Consider the following 24329-nt stretch of genomic DNA (forward strand, 5'->3'; position numbering starts at 1 on the left):
GAAAAAAAATAATAATAATAATTACTCATTCGGTTATATTTTAATTAATATTGAAATTGAGATTAACGATATAAAACACTGCAGAAAACCTATTTCATGGGCAGCGCAGCATTTCTGTAAAATCACCAAAGAATGCTAGTTAGTTACTATCTGTGTGGTCCGGATCTACAATAGATGATTTAAGCCCTAAGCCTTAAGAAATTGACTAATCACAGTCGAGTATTCTTCTCATACTTGGCTATGATTGGTCAATTTCTTAAAGTTTAAGGCTTAAATCACCTATTGTAGACCGGCACTTAGGGCTTAAAATCTTAAGCCTGCGGCACACGGTACGATTTTGCATTTAAGATCGCATGCGAGACATTTTGCTAGCAATTATAATGGCTATGCAACTTGAAATATTATGTGTTGCGTGTTGCTGTGCGTGCTAGCATGCTAGTTTTTGGTAATAAGTTCGGTGCTATATTTCACTATGGTTTTGTTGATAGCTGCAGACGATACTACGACAAAAACGCAAAAAATAAAAATAATAATAAATATAAAGACAAAAGTTATATATACATGTATTCTCCTCATACTTGATCGTGATTGGTCAATTTCTTAAGGCTTAGAGCTTAAATCACTATTGTAGACCGACACTTAATATTTTAGTTATAAGATTTCTAGAGATTTCAACAAAGTTCTTCAAGACTCTAAAAATCCTCTAGATAATAGCCAATGAGTGTGTTTTGGTAAGACACCGCTACAGTAGCGCTACTGTAGCGCTACAAGGGAGCGTTCCGGCGAGACACTGCTGCTGTAGCGCTACGATATCTTCAATATTTTCCATTATTCAAATCATTTAAAATAATTAGCGAACGCGACTGTTAGCAATTAAATACTATTTGGAGGCTATGTAGAGTTATACTCAGTTTTACTAACTTTACCGCTACAATTTTAGCGAAAAAGCTGTAGCGCTACGGTAGCGGTGTCTTACCAAAACACACTCATTGGCTATTATCTAGAGGATTTTTAGAGTCTTGAAGAACTTTGTTGAAATCTCTACAAATCTTATAACTAAAATATTAAGTGTCGGTCTACAATAGTGATTTAAGCTCTAAGCCTTAAGAAATTGACCAGCCGCGAGTCGCTAGTGTGATTCGGGCTTAACGCTACCATGTAAAGGTACCTTAAGATTGTATGGCGATTAACGAAAATTAAATTATATCGATCGTTAATGATAATATTTGATATTTGATGTAGGAGTCAACGAACAAATGTGTTAATCGTTAATCGTTAATCGTTAATAATAAAATGCAGTTCCATTCCGAAGGTGGATTAGAGTTATTATCGAGATTCAGGGAAAAACGACGTTCGGTTAACCTTGACCGGACTATATTCTCCAGTGAGATCGACGACCGAAGCGTCGTAGAGATCGTCGGAGCCTCGTCCACCGGAAAGACCTTGCTATTGTGTCAATTTATAGCAAAGTGCATATTGCCCGTGTGGTATAAAGGAATTAAGATCGATGGATGCAACTCCTGTGCGATATTGATCGATACATTCGGTCAGGTCCAGATGAGAAAACTTGCTGCACTCATGACCATCATGATACACACCGCGTACCAAACCGCTGGTGTGCAGCTACCGGTCGAGACGGTAGACCTAATTGTGAATAAGTCTCTGGAAAACTTGACAGTAATCGATTGTTGCAACAACGATCAGTTACACCTGTCTCTACATGCGCTTGAGGACGAGCTTCTTAGCGATGAAAGAATTGCTCTGCTAGCTATAGATAATATATTGGCGTACTATTGGCAAATGAGGAGAGAGAAAGGTATATTCGGTATGGATCAATATGCAAAGAGCTTGGTGAGAATTATTCGAGCTCGGATATCTCAGTTTTGCGATATGACAGTTTACACAAGATGGGATGAATCGATGTCCCAAAATGAAATGCCTGTAACTAGTCTAAATAGCCCTAAACGCACCGATCTATTAGAGGAAACGGGTGTAAATTACAGGCTACAACTTCGTAAAAGTTTTGTAGTTCGTGAATTTATATGCCATGTACAATCTATAAATGATACAAAACAGATTCGTTATACGATCTCTGATTCTGGTATAAAATGGATTCTTTGATAATATATCAAAAGTGAAACTACATTTTTTATTAATAATCGATTGATGAGAGGAGAAATTTGTCCACTATGTCTAATGGATTTAACAATCTCGAACCTGCTAATGTTATTTGGCAATTTGGATTGAGTAACGATATATTTTCTTTAGCTTCTCTTACTTCTTCCGGTGTCACACCTCCGATAATGTAAATGATAACCCAATCATTGTCACATGGATGATGTTTCACTCTTCCTTTGGAAAATAAACTGTAAATGTAAATATCAAATTAGTCTTCGAAACTTTTTTATAATTAAAAAAAAAAGATTAGTGTATTTCTTAACTTACTTGAATCCAGCTGAAAGTAATGAAGGCGATCTCTGTTGTAAATCAGAAATTTCATATCTGTCTGGATGGAATATGTCCGTCAATAATTGTTGCAAGATCCCAACACGTTGAACAATCTCTTGAGAACTTGATTTGGACATTAAAGAGCTGTAAAAGATATAAATCACTGAGTCACCGCATTATATTTTAGCAAATGTAAAGCGTATTGAATAACGATAATGAAGCGATATTGAAAACATAAAAGACAATTGGAAACAAATTATGAATTAATTTAAATTAACGTTATAAGAATTAGAAGCACTATATACATTTAATTTGGAGAGTTTATCTATTTAAATTTTCTAAATAAATTAGAAATGTGATACGAATAAAGTTTCATACGTGTAATCGTGTAGAAATGCGCGTTGCTGTGCTATTTCGTGTAAAATATTCATGATGCGTTCTGCTACTTTCGCAGATGTTTCTTTTATGGACTGGTCATCAGCGACACCTAATTTAAATACAATAGATTGATATGATTAAAAATACTTTGATATTTATATTTTATGTACTTTGATATATATAATTAAATATCATCGATCTATATAGATACAATCTATATTTTTGTAGAATAAATTTATATAATTTAATATATTACAAAGAGAAAGAGAGAAAGAAAGAGATACAACCAGATAGCCTAATTTAATATTTTGGGTGTCGTTATACTTTTACCAAAGCTTTCTTCTATGAGATAATTTATCTTAATTAAATGTCAATTTTAAAAAATTAAGGCTCTCGAATGAAATTTCAAATAATCGCAGACTAGTAAGAGCCAGAACGCGAATAGTAGTGCCTCAGTTTCATAGAAAAATAAGTTTTCTATGAAACTAATTATGTATACAAGGCACAAAATTTACTTGGTCCTATACCAAGATTTTTAAAATAATTTCAATTCAAGATTTATAATAACCCTTGTTTACCCTCCTGGAGAGACGAAGGCGAGAAAAATACCGGGCCGAAGTCGCTGAATCAGGGATCGAACCCGAGTCTTTCGCTTGCCGACTCGGGTTCGATTCCCGATTCAGCGACTTCGCCCCGATATTTTTCTCACCTTCGTCTTTCCAGGGCTGCGTTCGAGAATGTCACCCGTGTGCACCGAGCGCCGTTTTATCTTTGTTATTTACTGAAAGTTGAACAAAAATAGAATGACGCTCGTGTGCACACGGGTGATGTTCTCGAACGCGGCCCAGGGGGGATCATCCATCCGCGTTCTGGCTCTTACTAACCCGCGATTATTTTAAATTTTTAATTAAATGTACTTCATATATTTTCGAAAACTAAATTTATATATTAAACTAAATAAATAAATCTTTTTTACAGATTTTTGTTCTGTATTATTGCGGTATTAAAATATTTTTTACGAATAATAGAATCCTTCGATATTCTTGATTATTTGTTATTTAAATTTGTTATTTCTCTATCTTGTAGTATAACATTTTACGAACCAAAAAGTAATAAAGTTTGTTGATACACTGACATCTTATTGTTGACCGGATTCTTGTTTAATTTTGCAATATCCTCAAATACAGCATCAGTGATAGCTTCCTTCAATTGCTCCTCTTGTTGAGGAGAGAATTTTATCTCCTTTCCGGCAAGCGCGTAAATATGCACCAAGAGCGCCAATATATTATCTGTATCCAGACCTCGTTTCTCGCGAGTTCGTATTATATTGCTAAACTAAAAGTATTCCGAAGAAGAGTATATATATATATATACATATATGTACATATATGTATATCGTAACGAAATAAGATATAATAAGATACAAGTATCGAAAAATACAAACTATTAAATTTGATAATTACTTGTCCAAGCACGCTCGTAGAGTCACGACTTACAGCTATATTTTGCAATACCAGTTTCTCGAGACTAATTAGCAAATCTAATTGGGAAGTTTTCTCTGACGTTAAGGCTTGTATGATTCCTAGCACCACCTGCGATAAAGTATAAGTATTCATCCGAGTAATTTTCTAAATTTTGTGTACGTGATAAAAAAAAATCATATACAATGATATTCCGTCATTGGAACACATACTTGAAGCTTTTTGCTTGATTCCGTTGTAACATCAAGATTATCTGTATCTTTCAATTTATTTACAAATTTTTCTAGACTGCGCGCGGAAATCCTTGTTGCTAGTTTTGGTTTTAGATTTTCTTTTGTCGAAAATATATCGATGAGTATTTTGTTCGTAGCAATCAACACCTCTTTTTGCTTTTTCATGATTAATATATTCATCAAGTTTTTGTCCTTACTGGCCAAGCATCCTGGTACTTCGAAAAATTCCTTGAAAAAGAAAAACTTGCAATTTTCATGTAATAATTATATTTCTATGGTATTCTACAAGAGATATTGTTCATAATATTAAGATGAAAAATATATATATTGTGTTAATTTTTTGTGAGTTGTTGTACCTGCGAACCGCAAAATAGAGAAGACATATTTATAGCGACGTCGTTGCAGTGATGAGGCAAATGTGGTAAAGTACACAGTATCCTGGCTAGCGACGATTCAGTGTTATTACTAGTAGGAGTACAAAGATCTAATGCTCTATCGACAAAGATTAAAGATACTCCTTTTCTCTTTGTACCAATTAAATTCTATTGTATACAATAAATTATATTAAAGTAAAATATTTAATATATATATTCTAATACCTATTTTCATCTTTCTTATTTTTAATTATGATTATAATTAGTCTTTTATTACAAAATACTTACATTTTTACGATTAACAGCTGCCGGTAGTGTTTCTAATTTTTCAGCAACATACTCGCTGAATTTTCCCATCGAGTAAATGTCTTCTTTCAAGTTCAAATATGCGAACAAACTGTTAAATAAGCTTACGAGATGATCGACAGCGCACTCTGAATTTTTCAGTAATTCACTATTTAAAGGTGATAATAGATCACCAAAAGGCGGCGTCACAAATAGATCATCTTCGATTGAAGTAATAAAAATTGGTCGAAATAATATCGTCACTAAACAGTCCTACAAATTAATAACGACAAAGTCAATTTCATATATAATAAACTCAAAATTTAAAACTGGAATTAAGTTCTCTGTGACTAGACGTTACTATTAAATGTAAATAGGGAACAACTGCTTACTTGCGACTGTTGATTGGTGCTCATCCAACTTTTCACATCTCTCTTTAATTTAATGTAATCCATTCTATCCTCTAATGGAACTGCGTCCTCGTAACTCAGTACAGTTGGATGTGCAGCGGTGACAATTGTACAACTATTAAACGCATTCTTCTCCATTATCATCTTAACGGTACGTTGATAAAAAGCTGGATTGGTAGAGGTTGAAATAATAGTCGCCTTCTTGCAATTCTGCACTTTGACATACTGTAACAGGGTAGATCGGAATAAACTAACAATCCTATAAGTATGAGACAGGAATATTATACTTTCACGTACACGAAAATTGTACATGGCCAGTTCGTAAACGGACACAGCACCAGCATCCTTAAGGAAAGAGTACATCCTGCCACCAGTATGCCAATGCAGACACTCCGTTGCTGCATGATCTATGTAAACCGCGGACTCACGTACAAGATTCGCGATATCGTGCCAAGTATCAGCAAGAAATCGCTCCAGGTAACTGACGTTTTCCATTGTTAATTATACGCGTCACAGAAGCATCGTCGCAATTCTTCACTTTTATCTTGGAAAATGAGTAACGAAGAATATTATTTAAAAAAATAATAATAAAATAAATTATAATTATATTGTTAATAAAATAAAATTACATTAGGCCCTCAAATAACATTTAAATAATTACAAAATAATATTAATTTAATATAACGCGATAATGTTTATGAATCTTCCGCATTCATCATCATCATATAGCAAACTTTGATTTTTTGTTTAATGTTCACGTATTATGTCTTCATGTCAATCATGGCGAATTTTAACTTGCCATTTTTCATTTGCCATATGATTAACAGCTGATCAGCTGATATGGGCGATGAGCTTTAAGGACTATCGCACAATGCTAGGCGATAGTCGTTGCGGATTGACCAATCAGAGCAAAACAGCTTGCCGGCTGCTTGGTTAATCCGCAACTAACAACCGTAACCCCAACCGCTACCAAGCCCGCAACCCTTAATGTAATACGGCCTTTATAGCGTTTTCAAATGAACGGGTTAAGGGCCAATTTCACCAAGCTCGGTTAGATTAACCGACGATTAAAATTAGCAGGGTTTCAACTGAAATGATAAGAATGAAAACCAAGCGGTTTTCCTTCACCTCTATTTTCTGTTGGCCACCCTGCTAATTTTAACCGTCGGTTAATCGAACCGGACTTGGTGAAATTGGCCCTAAAGCCCGAATCACACTAGCGGCTCGCGGCTGCGATTGCGATTGCGTTTGTGATTGTGATTTGCTACGCTCCAATCATACTTGCAATTGCTGCTTTCTGATTGGCTGAGGCAATCGCAGCCGCGAGCCGCTAGTGTGATTCGGGCTTAACCCAACCCGGTTTAATTAATCACTATATTTTACTATGAATTCAAGCCTTTTATTGGCAGAGACGATGCAATGACGTCATTAATCGTTCTGAGAACGATTAAACCTGCTACATTCGAAAACGCTATTAATCAGGTTTATATCAGGTTTTTCGAATGTAGCAGGGGGTTGATTGTGTATCTTCAAACAATGTGAAAATTACAAAAGTGAGTAAATTCACTAGAGTATCTATGATGTCATTTGTCGAAATCTAGTAAATCTGTTCATTTTTGTAATTTTCACTTTGTCTCAAAGATACACAATCGACCCCCAGGTTTGTGCTTTCTGATTGGCTGAGGCAATCGCAATCGCAGCTGCGAGCCGCTAGTGTGATTCGGGCTTAACCTGTTCATTCGAAAACGCTGTTAATAACATACGTAGTTCTGGCTGGCCAATTACAGTCATTCCATTCTTCAGAGGAATAGACTGGGCTACCTATGAAGCCCGTATCAGACTACGCATTGAAGATTGAGATTCAAGATTCAAGATTGAAATTTGACCAATCAGAATAAAAAAATGTTAATCCCTTTTGTTCTGATTAGTCAAATTCCAATCTTTAATCTTCAATCTTCAATTTTTAATGCGTAATCTGATATGGGCTTTAAGGGTAATATCACATATGTTGTACGACAAACTTTTTAAACATACTGACTGGCTGCAAAATAGAAAATTTCTTGAGTCTCTTAAAATTAGCTAATCAATGCGCTTAAAAAGTTTGTCGTCGATAAATGTAATATTACCGAATATCGAATAATGTAATATTAGGGCTGCGTTCCAAAAGCACGCTTACGCACTGAAAGCGTCGTTTTATTTTTGTTATTTTGAAAAGTTGAACAAGGACAAAGCATGCTCATAACGCTAAAAGCGTGCTCCTGGAACGCACCCTAAAGCCCGTATCAGACTACGCATTGAAAATTGAAGATTGAAGATTAAAGATTGGAATTTAAGTAATCAGAACAAAAAAGACTAAAATTTCTTTATTCTGATTGGTCAAATTTCAATCTTGAATCTTGAATCTCAATCTTCAATGCGTAGTCTGATACGGGCATAAGCTGTGTTCCGATTTCCCATCCGGGTGCACCCGATATTATAGTATACGTGACATATACTATAATATCGGGTGAACCCGGGTGGGGAATCGGAACACAGCACTAGATGTAGTCTGATATGGGCTTAAGAACTAGAGCTAAGTTCCAAAACGGTGTAAAATTTCCTCTCCGAGGAAAATTTTACTCGATGGCCAGCCTGGAACCAATCAGAGATGCTCAAAAAAGTTTCGGAACGGCCATTGGTGTAAAATTTTCCTCGGAGAGTACGTTTTGGAACATAGCCTAGATGATCCTTTCTTTTTTATCGCTATCATGCAAATCGTACTTTAGTGACTGCGTCGTTGATACAAGATACAACTGTACAAATCTCAAAGTACGACGTATGTTGTACGAGAATTAATTATAATTTAGCGAGATAATAAGTTATCTTCAATCAAGTATTAAAAAATCTTCAATCAAGTATTAAAAGGATCTCGTTAATTAAAATTCATACATTAAAATATATTCCTAGATATATTCCCAAGAAGCAATCTGTCAAGAGGAAATTAAACTTTAACGCACATCTTTGACGTTTCTCTTATACCAATGGCATTGACAGGACCCGACTTGCCGAAAATTCCGTCTCCCTTGAAAAGCATTCAACAATACTTAACGATCGCAGCGAAGCACGATCAACGAGACAGTGTCGTCAGTTATTGGTGTATGTATATAATAATATATTGTACATTCCTATCCCTTAACTATGTGAAAATATTTCAGTATCATAGAATATTTTCAGCGTTTTTTAATATAGTGAGAAAATATCTTTTATTGGAATTTAACATTCCTTGCTTTCTTTATTATGACAAGTTAGAGAAACATTAAAATTTCTCATCAAAACAGGCCGTCTTTATGCTCTTCAAACTGGGTTAAAGCTATCTACTAAAACATCAGAGGAAACAAATTTTTTACTGAAATTAATGGACTGGTTGGAGAAAACAAAGAAGGAGTTACATGATAATGAGGCCATTACTAATGATGTAGCTGCTCAAGCACACTTGGAAAATTGGGCCTTGAAACTCTTCTTGTATGCCGATAAGAACGATAGAGCTGCAAATTTTTCTAACAATGTAGTGCAAAGCTTTTATACTGCTCAGGCACTGTACAATGTATTGACATTGTTTGGAGAACTGAGCGTAGAAGCAGCACAGAATCGAAAGTATGCGCAATGGAAAGCATCTTATATCCATAACTGCTTAATGAATGGAGAAACTCCAGTTCCAGGGCCAATGAAAGAACAGGATGAAGAAAATGATTTTGTTGAAGCATTGAATGAAGATGGTAAGTTGATTATTTATCCTCTTGTCAAGTTATTAGATTCTAAGAAATACTTTATGATCATTAGATAATACCGATTTGAATGTAAATCCTGCAACTGAAAGTCCCAAGGACAATGCTCCGCAAAGTATTCCATCTATTCCTGTAAATCCACCAACTACAAGATCTCAGTCATTTGATGCAGAGGACAGTACTGCATATAAGACAGAAAGTAAGTCCTATAATGTAAATATATTTATTTACAAAAGAAAGAAAACGAATAAATATATAATTAAATCAAATATCTTTTCAAAAATATATAATAATTTAATATGAGATAATTATTCCATTTCTGAACAAAATATAATCTTACAGATGGTGCTAATCTGTCGATAGAGCAAATTAATAAGGCTCAAAAGTTTTTGAAATGGGCGAGTAGCGCATTAGACTATGATGATGTATCTACTTCTGTAATGAATCTTCGGAAGGCTTTGCATCTTTTAACTACTGGTCAGGAACCTGCATAGGCGAAGGAAGCGCAAAGATAACATATTTGGTAACAGCTTACTTGCAATTAACTGCGTTATACTTGTCGCTTGTTTCCTGTAATGGTCAGTAAACAATATTTTACTAACATTTCACAATTTTTATACATATGCAACTTTTGAATACAGATAATAGAAGATGAAAATAGAGGCAAGTTTACAATAACTAGTCAAATTGGCCTTGAATATATGTGTTGCATTTATATAATTAAAAAACGAAAGTTGTTACAGACTCTATGTCTCTAGATTTTAGTTGTTGTTCGAAATAAGATAGAATTGTAGTTTCATCATATTTATTAAAGCTACTTGCCCTGAGAACTTTAATATGTTCTCTAACAAAAACTCCAGCATCACTCTACTCTGTTCTTCAAATAATTTTTTGATAACTTTATCAAAATGAAGACAGAAAAAGATGAGAGAAAAATGTTATTAATTCGCTAATAATCTAAAAAAATTGAATATCTAAATACTACAAATCAATTAGTCAGAAAAAAATAAAAATCTTAATATGTTAAAACATAAATCCTATTATAAAAATTAACCAGAATTGTTTTAAAATAGACTCGATATATGATTTTTGAGGAATAATATATTATTATACTTCTGCAAACTTTAGAATTTAATAATTTTTCTTAAGCAAAATGTGGCTATTATATTTCGTGTCATGGGATGTATACATCTAACACATCTCTTGTACATAATATATTTTTTTATATATACTCAATGAGAAGAAATAAATAAAAAAACGAAAATATGTATACATATACACAAATATCGATCTTTTCTCAACATTTCCTAGTTTTTATTAAACATTGCGTGATATAAAAATGTGATTATATCGAAAAATGTTAACATTTAAACAATAATACTTTCTCGATACAACATTTAAACGATGTGTTATGGGTGTTTCACTGCAATTTTATATACAAAAGAAAAAATTCAGACATTAATATAATTATGCTTTGAACAAAAATATAATATACGATTATCTTTTCAAAATCCAAAACAAAATTAATAATTTATGAGAATTATTATGAAATTGTTATAGAGAGAGAAAGATGTTGATTTTATATCCAAGTGCATAAACATTCCACAAATAATTACCGTAGCTCGAAGTATTACCTCGCGTGAAAATACGAACGTGGGTATCGAATGATGCTTACAGAGAAGTCTATCCACTGATTTCTCACTTTTAATTTTGGTTTTATTTATCAAATTGTCCGATCACACTTCTCACTCGTGAAATTTTTAAGAAATAAATTAACACTAATATATATATGTGTATCGATTACCAAGAAACATTTTCTCTATATGTCCATACACACATTCTCGCACGACATATATAAGGACACATTCATTCAAGTGGCAGTTAGTACCTCATGCTTAAGCTAATGATACTAGTTGAGGAAACTGACAAATAAGAACCGAGATGCAATAATTAGATTATATGTTACAATGGAAATTTAAATTGAAATCGATAATCAGAGAGAAAGATTCACCGAAACGCGTAAAGTCTGTACAAATTAATGGACAACGTCGAAATGCGTCATCATCACATGTGTATCCATCAGTGATTTAAAATGTAATACAGACTCTACGCGGGTTTCGACGAGTCTTATCCCTGATTATCGATTTCAATTTCGATTGTAACAATTAATATTGTGCATGTTAAGTTTTAAATACGAATTTAATTTTTATATATTTTTATCTATGCTAAGGATGGACCAAAAAAACGATCCGAAACATACATATTTAATGCATACTTGTTATTAAAATTAAACAACAAAAAAGTTCACGCATCAATTATCGCGCCTCAGCTCTTGTTTGCTGGTTTCCTCACCTAATATCGTTAGTACTCTGAGTCTATTTCTGTTATTATTGAGCTTAAGCTAATGTCACCGAGGGACTGGTCGCATCAATGTCGATTAATATTACGCGCGATAAAAATTAAATTTTCTTTCTCCGTTTATACCATAGCTAAAATCTTATATTATACTTGTTTATATCGTGTCTATATATATATAGAAGGATTATATTTCTAATTTAACTTTATTTTTGATATTAATTGTATATATTATATAGCTGCTTATATTATTAGTGTTATTATATGTATATTGTGCATCTATGTGTGTGTATTTGATACGACAATCATTATGTCGTAATTATGAAAGGGATGACAAGAGATGGAAAAAAATATTAATCAGAATAAATTAACCACAAGTTTAAAATTAACATTGATGATAACTATCTCCGCTGGTGACCCTTTGCTTTTTTCGTATCATTGTCCTAACTGTAATATAAATAGAGAGAGATAATTTCTTTAACCATGGCTAGTGCGACTATCGACATTGATGCAATAGTGTCTTGTCTTAATGGATCAAATTGTTGCGGGATAAAACACTATCACATCGATTAGCGAAAACAACGTTCACAGATTTCTCATCGAACTGCGATTACTATTAATATTAACAATCGAATTTTGTATTACAGATTTTAATTAATCACTAAATTATGTTCGTATATCGAAATAAATCCGTATAGATCAAATAATCTACATCATGAGATAAGAAAGGTATAAAGCTAAGAAATTATTTCTTTTTGCACGATTTCGCAATTAATTGCAAATTTGATCGCGTTTATAAACTTAACGATGCTCGCTTTTTATTCTGTAAATCATATTGCAATATAGTGCGTCAAGTAGATATAGAGTGCAATGAAAATTCATTTCACTATTCGTATTAAAAATGATCACCGTAAATTATTCGTTTCCCATCTCGCTTCCTCTTTTGAAAGCATATACTTTTTACTAATTTAACCCACATGATCCCAAAATACCGTTTCTTCTTTTCTTCCTAGATATTATATAGATATAGTTTCTTGTTGAATATCTTTCAAGTTTATAAATATCAGGAAAGAGATAAAAAATAAAAGATATTGAATAAACGGTGCCTTGAGTTTTTTAAAGGGTTCCATTTTTGGAAAAATGGGAGCAAAAGAGAAAGTTTGATTTATAAATAAATACTAACTTTACGATGTTTCAGAAATGAAATCGCAGAATCTAATGGATTAACGTGAAAACGACGCGTTCTCCAATCGTAATCCCGCTCAGTCTTGCTTCTTAGCTTTATCATCGACGCCGTTTGCCGTCACTGATTGCGTATCCTCTCGTCTTAGCTGCCAGTCGATTACCAATCGCCCCGTCAGCATAAAGAAGAATACCTGAAACCACATTTTACTTTTTACCAGTTTATGGTTCGTGAAATTCAATCGATTACTCACCAGTGCCGGGGCAATCCTCTCGAACTTATCGTTGACCATGTAATGAGAGTACACAGCCATCAGCATCAAAAGAAGCAGTACTGTATTGGATAAGTTCTTAACTTTATCTGAAAACAATTTATACGATTAATTATTTAAACGGTTCCCCAATATCGTTTGTAAAATATGAGAAATATCTACGGTAGAGTTAAAAATCCGTGCAGTAAAGTGAGAGAAGCAAGAAAGAATTCAGAGAAACGAAATCTATGTCTATCTGATGAATCTCTGTAAAAAAAGGGTTGGCATCCAAATTCAACGATTCGTATGTAATCAGTGATCGGCGCCGAGCAAAAGGAAGATTTGCGATAATAAATGTATATATGTGATACAGATTCAATGATCAAGAATTGACAATAAAAAATCTCCGTGAAAAAGATAATCTGATGAGACGAGCGTCTGCAAAGAGAGAGTATTACAGTCGAAGAATGGAATGGTTGATTCTTTGCACCTACGACTTGGAATAATCGCCATGGCGAGGCCGCAGATAATCTCGAGCGAGCCAACGACTCTTCGGTACCATTTGCTGGGCACTTTGAAGTCGAGCGTCCCCGAGAGCGGGAAAACTTTTGCGTATTTGACATACTCTTTTCTCTGTGAAACAAGAAAGGAAATTATTAAAACTCGATTGTGAAAATAAAAAATAAACCGCTTATATACATATATAAAGATAGTTGTTATACCCAGGATTACACAGAGTAATCTAATTTAATGCATGTCGCGATATTTTCTGTCGAAAGCTCAAATAATTTTTTCTTTAAGAAAATCGAAACGTGACAAGCTGCGCTTTGGAAATGTAAATAAATGACAAATTGTATCCTTTAGATGAGCTTTAGACGAATCTTTAACAGATTTGAATTCTGAAGTATAGTAAGTATAGTAAGTATACTTATATCTCTCTCTTATCAAGATATTTAATGTCAAAAATTTTTAATATAAAATACAGTACATATATACATCGTTAAGAAAAAAATTATTTAATTAAAATATCTCATTGTTCTTGTTTAATGTCTCCGTTATCGTACGCTATATATTTATTTCAGTATAATAATATCATATGTGTAGTGGCAAAATAATCGAGAAAACTCGTCTTGGCAGTCTCAGACAATTCAACGAGGATCTGAAGAAAATGCGACTTGTTCTAATATGCGAAGTATATAAATATCATTCGCCAGCAAGTCAGCAAGCTTATTGGCGTTTGACCAAGCAATCTGTACAAGTGTTTACCTTAATATCACTTTCGTTGGGTAATGTCGGAGTTACCGAAATAGCGGAATGACACACCGAATGACCTGCCTTTTATATTATATGTACTTTGTTTTATTTTAAAACTGTTCGCGAGAGAAAGATGACAAAATATAATATAAAAGATTATATATATAATATTATAAGTTTTAACAGAGAGGCGAAATTTTAACAATAACAACACATTGTATTTATCACATAAATACACACACACACACACATATATACAGGGTGACCAAGCGTTATAAAAAAAAATGGCTCAGGACTTTTCGTCTCAGTTTTTGGTAAGGAATAACGCTATGTACTTAGTGGGCGGTCATTGCGGGGCACCCTGTATATTAATAATTTATCAGTCATTTAAATATTTTAAATTCGCGAGATAAGAGAAAGTTCGCTGCTGTCTAATCGGGATACGCACATGTATTTTAGTATGCACCTATATATCATTATTAAGTGCGTGTATATTTTTATCGTCTATAACGAATTAAGCAATACGGCATGCGTTTTATAACCGGTGAGATTTCAGATATATTTTTTCTGATAGCCTTGAGATCCTTTCATTGCGGCTGTCATAGTTGGCTGATACCACAATCAAATGTTTGGCATTGCATTAATTCGTTCATGTTACAGATCGCATATATATGTTTTCTCGTTTTATTTTTATACAATTAATTTTAATTAGAGTATTTTCTTTGATTTTGTCACAATTATGTCAATTATGCTTTAGAATAATGTGTTGGTAAAAAATAATTACCAATAGAATATGATAAATCAGGTGCAAAATAAATCAGAATAAGTTCAATATGCTAATCTGCAGAATATCAATTACAGATTTAGCAGTCATTTTGTCGCATTTTTCTAAAGAGTATCAAAATATTCAATAAAAAAATACAGCGTTAGTTTAATCTCGATTGTATGCTAATTACCTATACAATTTCTAATATAAATCTTATTCTTGTATACCGAATTTCTTTTAAATTTTTTCGTATATGGCAAAATTTATTTTTAAAACAGTACCTGAATTCTGTTAGTCCATTCAAATCTGTTTGAGTATTTTTATTTTTTAAATGCGATAAATCTAATTTTATTATTTCTCTCTCTCTCTCTAATACGTTTAAATTTTATAATGCTTTTCTTAATTTTGTTTTTATACACAATATACATATTTATATATGATAGAAAACAAGAATATATTTTTTATTATAAAGAAGATATAGAAGTATCTATTTTTAAATTTAAACATAAATGTGTATATGTATAGGATGATTAAGATTGAGAAGTTCAAAAGGGAACCGCGCATGCGCGTGCTTCCTATTAATAATATCTAATTAAAACAAATTCTCGCTAAAAATCAAAATATAAAGTAACTTTATTAACTCCCTCTCTCAAAAAAAAAGAATATTAATTAAAATAAATTATTCTACAATTCACGGGCAAAACTCTCATAGGATAGAAGATAGATGACGTTCCATGAGCTTGCAAAAGATCAGAATAATTTGCCAATTCAAATTTCACACATTTAAATATCGACGTTTCATGAAAAGATTAACTATCTTCTTAATTAATTACCTTCTTTCGCTCAAACTCCATATTTGTCGTCGTCGTTGGATTTTTTATCTTTGCGACGTTAAAAAACGCGGAAATGAACATCGTGGGAACGTGGGTTGCTCTAAGTTGGCAAGGGGAAAAATGTTGCCATAAGCACATAATGTTACATAACATCAAGCCGGGCTCTCCCGTGTAACAGACGGGATATATATGTATGCATAAACGCGGCGTGTGTGTGTATCCACTTTCGTACTGACTCCGATGTATATACGTCGACGTCCCGCGAAATTACATAAGCGAAAGCGAGACAGGGAATATATACAAGTGACAAATGGCGTCCAGTCTGTCAATCCAAAAGAGATATATAATCAAATATTTTTTCCATTATTTATATAATTATTTTAATTACTCGATTAATGTTAATAATTAACTAATCGAGCGTTACATTTGTGCAGCTTATTACGAACGAATCAAATTCGGTCGTCGTCAATTTGACAATCACAGATCATCAAATGAACATTTGAGAGTATGATTATTAATTTTGAGATCTGTCAAATTCACTCTATCATTTTTGCTAATTAAAGCATTAACTTAGCATGTACAAAACAATGACTGACATGAGATATCATTATATTTAAAGACTATATTTAGGATTATATTAAGATTATATTTAACAAGACTAACTCCTTTTTTGATTCACCAAATATTTATCATCGATCAATTTCAATTTTGTTAAATGTAACATCATTTGATTAACTAACTGTCAATTTTAATGAATCGCACAGCGAACATTGATCTTATCAATCTCACGCGTATCGCTTTATCGGGATTCATCAATAAATTTCGCTAGCTCGAACTCGAACAACTGATAGGAGTTTAACAATAAACATCGCATTTTTTATCGACTTTTAAATTACCAAAACAATGGTCGCACCATTCATCATCATGGTGCGTCTTATCGAAGCGTTGAACGAGCGAGGAGGATCAGTCTCCAGACTTACCAAGTCCTTGTGCAGGTCTTTGCTGATGTGCGACGTGAGCTTCATGGTGCCGACGAAGACGAAGAATATTCCGAGCAGCACCGAGAGCGATTTGAGCACTATAGAGCCCATCTTGATGGCCCCGGTGTGTACGCGAGTGCCGCCGATCGATTACCGGAAGCGAACGCGGCGCGGACAGCCGTGATTAAGCACGGATCTTGTTCCCGCGAGATCGCACCTCGTCGTCGAGGCGGAAAGAAAGAGAGAGAGACAGAGACAGAGAGAGAGAGAGAGAGACAATGAGAGGGGGGGGGGGGGGGAGGGAGAGAGTACAGTCTAGGAACACATGCCCGCAAGAAATGAAGTACGTTCCTCGGAATCGTTTGTTAGAAGGCGGCAGCGACGGTGACGACGGCGACGGCGATAGCAACATCCATGGCGCGGGTCGTCCCGACGTCCTCTGTGGCTGACGCCGCAGATGCCCCCCGACGATGACGTCAACGGCCGACGCGCGCGTACATCGGCGTCACCGCGCCGGCTATTTTCTGATCGATACATGGACGCCGCCGCTTCTCTTCCCCTAATCGATATAGGATGCTCCCTCCTTCTCCCATCGCTGTTCCTAACGACTCGGTGAATTTCGAATGGATGACTCGAGTTACACTGGATTGTGAATCCCTTCCCTCGGCGCGGGGTTTCAAATAACAGATGTTTCGAAATAAAAACAAAAGATTACTCACAGGGGGACTCAAGAGCACCGGCTTCACTTTTATCTGTACGACCCGTTATTCCATCTCATCAAATTGCATTAATCTTGTGCCTGCATCTCGTGCCAAAACATTGAACGATTACATAGCTAAAAGATTAAAGATAGAAACTATTGTGAAAAATGTCATACTGTTTCCTTGCATGATCCTACTTGAGACTTATATTCTTATATATTCAAAATTTTATTAACACTCTATATAAGCATAGGAATCTTACAATTACGATTATTTACATGTGCGCGATGCTTTACAGGCCCGCGGCTTCAAGACGGACTCGTTGCTACAATTGCTAATAACGTTAGAGGACGTTTTTGTGTTTATCAGGACAGTCATAGACGCATTACTGTCGCTCAACGTCACGGCTCTTCGTCGACGCGAAATCACTATCCCTTTGCTCTGTTGATTCTTCTTGTTCTTCACTATAGACGACATCGTCTTCTTGACATCGACCGAAACATCCATCTTTTCTTTCGCTTTTGTTTCTTTTAACGTTGCTGCTTCTGGCACAGTTTCGCAATATTCTAAATTCACGGGTGACTCTCGGATAGCGTTGAGATCGGAGACGTTGACAGGAGGAGGATTCTGAACGTAATTATGGTCGTTGAGACACAAGTGGCTCGACATCTCGACGTTGCTTTTGCCTGATATCCATCGAGAAGTCCCACTTCCGATTGATACTTGACTTACGTCTCTATTCTCGATATCACAATTAAATACAGTCTCGACTTTTTCGGCAATCTCAGTGGCGGAACTTTTTAATTCATCATCAATTTTGCGAGTACTATTATCGCTATTATTCGCCTCTGCAATTATAACAGGACTTTCGGTATTACAATTACTTACTTTGTCTTTGTTAATGGCACTTTCAATTTTAGGATCGTCTATTCTGACTTCGGTAGCACTTTTGGTGTTAGAATCAATCATTTTTTCGATTTTAATAGGTATTTCGGTGACAAAGATTTTCGATTCTTCTTCGGCGCGACTTTTACCATCATCGTCAACATTGCTATCGCACACCTGATTAATTGTTCCAATAGTATAAGAAGTCAAATCCGTTAAATCCTCATTATATTGAGACTCGCACACCTGTTCAATCGTTCCGATAGTACAAGTAGTTAAAACCGTTAAATCCTCATTACATTGAGATTTATATATATGTTCGACATTGTTACGACTCCGCACCTCGTCTACTACCGCATCATTTTTGCCAGAGAAATTTAATTCCGCTATCTCTCTAGGGCCTTTCAAAGCTGTTTGCACAAGACACGATGCTGTTTCAATTTCTTTTGTACTAATATCCGTCAAGTTATCTAACTGCTTTGCAGTAATTACATTGTTGTGAAAAGATATCGATTTGTCATCTATTATGGATGCAATCACAGGGACGTCTTTATGTTTATTTTCGATTAGAACAATTTTTACATCATTTTCAATCACTTTATGATCTTTGAAGATCTTCTCCGAATCAATTTTCTTCTCGGGACTATCTACAATTTCGCCTTCCTCCAGATTATTCGAGTCCTTCGTCACGACATATGTCGACGTACTATCTATCAAATTTATAGGTTTAATATTTGATTCGTTCTTTGCCTTATCTTGTTCAGTGATCTTTTTAGCTCTGTGATTCACTATATTATTTACAATTGTGCGACCAGAAGACGCCCGAGAATTCATATCCACCGCAGCTTTATCCCTTTCATGCAACCTTTTGTTGTGCAAAATATTTGCTGCTGTCTCCTCTATTCTGCGATTCTCGCACCTCTTATTCTTGTACGAACTATTTCCTTCCTTGTTTTCGACGTCGCTCGACGAGTGTCTGGATTTGTCCCATGCCACATCACCATGTTCTCTACTCCTATGTATCGTTTTACTCTCATTTTCCATGCTCTCATAGTCTCTCTTTAATCTGTAGTCTCTTTTTGTTCTATACTGATTGTCGTATTTATAATCATCGTATTTCCTATTATTTCTATACGTTCTATTTGATCTTTCTCGTAAACGGTGGCTGCTCGAGCTGTCGTAGTCACTCCTGTTTCTAGAATAACTACTTCTTCTCGACGGATTATATCTATAGCCGCTCTTCTTGTAGCCATTACAAGGCTCATCCAGGACGCGATTCGAAGCAATCCGAGAATTACTTTTCTCTTCCCCTTTCCAATCATTTATGCAATCTCGACTCTGTTTTGCCGTGTCTTGATATTCCGAAACGGTTCTACTTTCGTCGAATAAAATTTTTTCCTCTTTAAGAGAATGGGCGGCATTTAGTCGATCCTCGAACTTTGCAAGATTATCTTTCATCTCATATTGCACAAGATTGTCTTGCAATTTATACCGCACAGTGTAATCAGTTTTATCAGTCGTGGTCTTGCCTTCGTCATCGTCTATCTTTAAACGCTTATTCCCACATGTACCGTCTTCTTCATTCATCCTCTTTCCCGAATTCTTTCTGCATGGATTTTCTGTAAACAATTGCACTCTATTGAATTATATTTTTAAGAATAAAAGAAAAATCTATTTTTATTTGATTAGGCTGTCCCAAAAATTTAAGCATCTTTTTTAAAATACAAATATTAAGAACAATATAATTAAAAAGTACAATATATATTTTGATTTTGAAGCACATATATATCAAGAAATTCTTATATTACATTTATCTTATATAAATAATTATATAGAGTTTGAAAATTGTTTCATTCATTTATCACAATTTTATTAACCTTATATAATATACATATGTTACCTGAATCAGAGAGAGAGTGTCGTGTGATAGTATTAGATTCATTATCGTTATTATTCATACTAGATTGAGATCCATTCTCTTTATCACTTTCCACAATGTTTTCTTCAGATATCCCTTTTGAATTAGTTTCTATATCAAGCTTCCATGACGTTCTTTGCGTCTTTACATCTTCTTTCTCATCTTTTATAATTCTTTTATGTAATCTCTCTGCAAATACTGTGGGCAATTGGCCATTATATTGTGGCTTTTTATTTTTATGTTCGTTGCGATGATATTCAGTTTCATGCAATATAGTTTCATCCTCTTGCAAATGCATTAAAGGAGCGTTGTCATATTTTTCGATCGTTGTATGTTGTTGATACAATGATCTATGAGCAGAAAAATCCCAAGATTCGCCCTTGTTATTTCTTCTGAAGGTTACATCGTCCAATCTGTAATCATTATGATGACATTAGAAAGAAATTTTACAACATCACAGTTTTTGTACAGCATTCATTGTACCGTTTTCTGAGATCACTTATCATCTTGTCCTTCCGTGCAATCTCAGCCTTTGCAGTTTTCAATAAAGAGGACAGATTTTTCTCCAACTTCTCTTTGATCTTCTGAATATTTTCGAGTTTATTCTCGAGTGAACCAAGTTCTTTCTTTAACTTCTCACAATTACAAAGCTGATCCTTTACAGACATTCAAAAACATCAACTTATTATTTGATTTTATATTGTATGTTATATAATGAAAATTATTTTTGTAATCCAGTATTATTCTAAAATTTTTATACTATTCTAATAGAATATATAGATCTATATAATTTTTTATTTAAATATATAAGTATATAAAAATCTATGAAGATGTATATAATCAGCTGTAATTTGTTGAACATCTTTACATCAAAGCTAGATTCCGCAAGATTTATCATCACATAAACTGTATAAGACGCCAGTATAACTTCAATATTATTTACTTCCAGAATCGTTAGTCTTCAATGCAAGAAAAAACAAGTTTCTATATAAATTTAAAAAATGTACATTCTCTATGTAACAATATTACGAAAAAACAGCTATTTTAAATGAGATATCAATGAGTGGAAAGATAAAATGTTCCATTTGTGTAGTAGAAAAACGATATACTACATGAATGTAATAAACGTGATTATATACAAAGAATAAAATCAACATAATCGCAATTATCCTAGACTGCGTTCGGAAACATCACCCATGTGCACATGAGTGTGCATTGTTTTATCTTTGTTCAACTTTTAGTAAATAACAGCCCTAAAGATACTAAAATACAAGTACATCTCAATGGCAGGAAAAACACATTATGTTATAGATTATAGTAGTACAATTATATATACTCGAATAATTTCTTTGGTTCAAATTTAACCAAGGGTTAATTTTACTCTTTCAATGCAAATATTAACTAATATATATTATGTGCATGTGTGTGTATATATATAATAAAAAGGAAATCATGCTAATCGAGGTCAACATTACCGTAAAGGATTCTCACATTTTTATCAAGATTCAAATTGAAACTCGGTAAATCTGCATAAATATCAATGTCATCCTCCATTTTATGTGATTTCTCATATCGAGACGATCATTACGCTGAAATGATCATTTCTCTGCCATCAATCAATGATCTAGTTTCCACCGAAGTCGTAAATCCGATTCTGTTTCGGTGCGCATCGAATTTAACATACTGTTTCCACTGGAAGTAGAATAGAAGCGAGGAAGATTGATATTTCAATAGAGCCAGCTTAACATTTGCTTGTGAATGTAAATAAACATAATCCTTGACAAATTTCTCGTTTATTTTCCATTTTGATAATTAATACGAACAAACGGTAACTGTTACGAACATCAACACTAAATGCGAATTAATACTTCGGTGGAAACTAGACCAGTGTCGATTTGTGCAGAAAACAGTTACACACGTTATAGAGCTGATCGCAATCTGAGGCCTGGACCTTGGACCTGGGGGTCGATCACGTAATTTCACATTTCACGTGAAACTTTTCTGCATGAACTTTTTCATTACTCATTTTTCATTACGCGAAAAGAAAGATCGCGATACGCGATCATATAGATCACATAAGTGCCGGTCTGCAATAGTGATTTAAGCTCTAAGCCTTAGTGCTAAAAGTACCATTTCATGCGCAGCGTGCTACCACAGCAATTCATTGCTATTGGCTATTGGTTAAAAATTTGTTACTGGATGATGTAAAATAAATTCCACTATATTTCTCTTCGTCGCTTGAAGTTCAATTAAACGAATAGCAAAGCAGCAAAATTTAAAAAAGACAAATGCCTGGTTTCTTCACTTCTAGATAAGGGTATCGATCATGTAACTTTTCCCCTAAGGCGGAAAAGTGAAAAATGAAAAATTTTGCCATTGATTTCAATGCTAATATTTTTTCAATTTTCACGTTTCCGCCCTAGGGAAAATGTTACATAGGCTGCGTTCCGATATCTATTGTAGACCGGCACTAAGGGTTAGGGCTTAAATCACCTATTATAGACCGGCACTAAAGTCCGTATCAGACTATGCATTGAGATTGAAATTTGACCAATCAGGACAAGGAAATTTTAGTTCCTTTTATCCTGATTGATCAAATTCCAATTTTTAATCTTCAATTTTCAATGCGTAGTCTGATACGGGCATAAGTGCAGGTAATATACACAATATGTAGTTTTAGTATAAAATAAAGAATTATATAAATTATTATTATTAATATTGATAATCTTGATAAACCGTTGCATGATAAGACTATTATTTTGTAGACATGGCAAGACAAAAGGATATATTTTGAAAAAAGCATGCGAAGCTATATGCAAGAAACGGGAGGAGGTCCTCGTCCTAAAATAACATTTTTTCAAATTTTGAAGAATGTTTTAAAATTATTAACATCAGAGGGACAGCTGAATTAGAAAATATTCCTGAAGATGGAATTACAAATGAAATACATACATATAGGATAAATAATACAGAAATAAACCAATTAAAATATAACAGAAATAGAAAATGTATATATATTAATATTTTATTATATATTATATATGTATATATGTAGCGGCTAGAGGCACAACAATGGTTTTTCTGTGATATTAAAACTATATTCTAAAACATGAATTTCTGTAATAAAAAAAAATTGTTTTACATATAAGAGAATATAATAATATAAATGAAAAATAAGGAATGATTTATAATAAAAAATTGATTGTAGTAGATGTTTTTCATTGCATTTAATGCATTACCGGATAGCGAAACTTTAAGAATAACAATTTTTGATTATACATGATTATATAAATTTATAATTATTAAAAAGAAAAATATAAATATGCCTACATAAATAATATAAATTCATGAGAAAATTATTTTTGTATACAATAAAATTAATTCTGTTAGAAAATGAAATATCGTTATGATAATGATTTAATATGCAAAGTAAGAAATATAAATTGAAAAGTAACATGCGCAAAATGTGCAGAGAATATTCTAAAAAAAGATAATAGTTTTTTACATACAAAAATTTTCATTTCTATTAGACAATAAGTGGGAGAACGATATTTCATTGACCTTTATTTAAGGCTCGTCAGAACTTGTACAAAGTGTACGTATTCCGCGAATACAGTAAACGTACATAAAAGCTTTAGCGATTGACGTAAACAATCGAATATCGATTCGGCGACGAGATCGCGCAGCTTCCTCGATACCGCGTGGAGATATTTAAATAGTTTGAGAATATTTGTAAATAAGATTTACATTAAAATTCTGCGTTTTTTTATGTTAACCTTATAACATAGTGGAGTATATAATGTATGTGTGTGTATTCTCATTTTATATATA

At 33.7% G+C, this 24329-nt stretch overlaps 5 protein-coding genes across 17 annotated transcripts; 2 read left to right on the forward strand and 3 right to left on the reverse strand.

Annotated features, from left to right (window-relative positions):
• The first annotated feature begins 1159 nt into the window (after positions 1 to 1159).
• LOC115236887 (DNA repair protein XRCC2) lies at positions 1160 to 2386 on the forward strand. The gene has a single exon (XM_029809613.1). It carries the CDS (start codon positions 1294 to 1296, stop codon positions 2119 to 2121), a length of 828 nt encoding a protein of 275 aa, XP_029665473.1. The 5' UTR covers positions 1160 to 1293; the 3' UTR covers positions 2122 to 2386.
• LOC115236885 (sec1 family domain-containing protein 2-like) lies at positions 2018 to 6104 on the reverse strand. Its single transcript, XM_029809608.1, has 10 exons — positions 5907 to 6104; positions 5592 to 5834; positions 5203 to 5472; positions 4897 to 5082; positions 4520 to 4768; positions 4290 to 4418; positions 3930 to 4161; positions 2827 to 2935; positions 2446 to 2592; positions 2018 to 2366 (listed from the first exon to the last, which is right to left on the reverse strand). The coding sequence occupies exons 1-10, from the start codon at positions 6102 to 6104 to the stop codon at positions 2153 to 2155; spliced, it is 1977 nt and encodes a 658-aa protein (XP_029665468.1). The 3' UTR covers positions 2018 to 2152.
• Positions 6105 to 8295: 2191 nt separating this feature from the next.
• Positions 8296 to 13862, forward strand: LOC115236886 (vacuolar protein sorting-associated protein VTA1 homolog). Of its 4 annotated transcripts, XM_029809611.1 has the most exons (6): positions 8335 to 8481; positions 8556 to 8744; positions 8927 to 9364; positions 9429 to 9572; positions 9716 to 9896; positions 12927 to 13862. In XM_029809611.1, the coding sequence occupies exons 2-5, from the start codon at positions 8630 to 8632 to the stop codon at positions 9865 to 9867; spliced, it is 849 nt and encodes a 282-aa protein (XP_029665471.1). In that variant the 5' UTR covers positions 8335 to 8481; positions 8556 to 8629; the 3' UTR covers positions 9868 to 9896; positions 12927 to 13862. The 4 variants fall into 4 exon arrangements, with proteins under 4 accessions (XP_029665470.1, XP_029665471.1, XP_029665469.1 ...); XM_029809610.1 differs by lacking the exon at positions 12927 to 13862 and having other exon boundaries at positions 8296 to 8424; positions 9716 to 10649; XM_029809609.1 differs by lacking the exon at positions 12927 to 13862 and having other exon boundaries at positions 8336 to 8481; positions 9716 to 10649.
• On the reverse strand, positions 11074 to 17277 carry LOC115236888 (transmembrane protein 35A). Of its 5 annotated transcripts, none has more exons than XM_029809618.1 (4): positions 16015 to 16985; positions 13656 to 13794; positions 13165 to 13271; positions 11074 to 13120 (listed from the first exon to the last, which is right to left on the reverse strand). In XM_029809618.1, the coding sequence occupies exons 1-4, from the start codon at positions 16165 to 16167 to the stop codon at positions 13118 to 13120; spliced, it is 402 nt and encodes a 133-aa protein (XP_029665478.1). In that variant the 5' UTR covers positions 16168 to 16985; the 3' UTR covers positions 11074 to 13117. The 5 variants fall into 5 exon arrangements, with proteins under 5 accessions (XP_029665478.1, XP_029665475.1, XP_029665474.1 ...); XM_029809617.1 differs by lacking the exon at positions 16015 to 16985 and adding an exon at positions 16995 to 17277 and having other exon boundaries at positions 12874 to 13104; XM_029809616.1 differs by having other exon boundaries at positions 12962 to 13104; positions 16015 to 16977.
• Positions 17278 to 17280: 3 nt separating this feature from the next.
• On the reverse strand, positions 17281 to 22558 carry LOC115236884 (putative uncharacterized protein DDB_G0282133). Of its 6 annotated transcripts, XR_003884269.1 has the most exons (6): positions 21990 to 22342; positions 20982 to 21154; positions 20481 to 20911; positions 17958 to 20199; positions 17714 to 17829; positions 17579 to 17595 (listed from the first exon to the last, which is right to left on the reverse strand). XR_003884269.1 is itself a non-coding variant. In XM_029809603.1 (5 exons), the coding sequence occupies exons 1-4, from the start codon at positions 22050 to 22052 to the stop codon at positions 17966 to 17968; spliced, it is 2901 nt and encodes a 966-aa protein (XP_029665463.1). In that variant the 5' UTR covers positions 22053 to 22342; the 3' UTR covers positions 17281 to 17829; positions 17958 to 17965. The 6 variants fall into 6 exon arrangements, 5 of the variants coding, with proteins under 5 accessions (XP_029665463.1, XP_029665464.1, XP_029665466.1 ...); XM_029809603.1 differs by having other exon boundaries at positions 17281 to 17829; XM_029809604.1 differs by lacking the exons at positions 17579 to 17595; positions 17714 to 17829 and adding an exon at positions 22417 to 22556 and having other exon boundaries at positions 17866 to 20199; positions 21990 to 22190.
• Between the last annotated feature and the right edge of the window lie 1771 nt (positions 22559 to 24329).

The sequence above is a fragment of the Formica exsecta genome, unplaced genomic scaffold (assembly GCF_003651465.1).
Source record: "Formica exsecta isolate Colony F162 unplaced genomic scaffold, ASM365146v1 scaffold260, whole genome shotgun sequence".
Lineage (NCBI taxonomy): Eukaryota > Metazoa > Arthropoda > Insecta > Hymenoptera > Formicidae > Formica > Formica exsecta.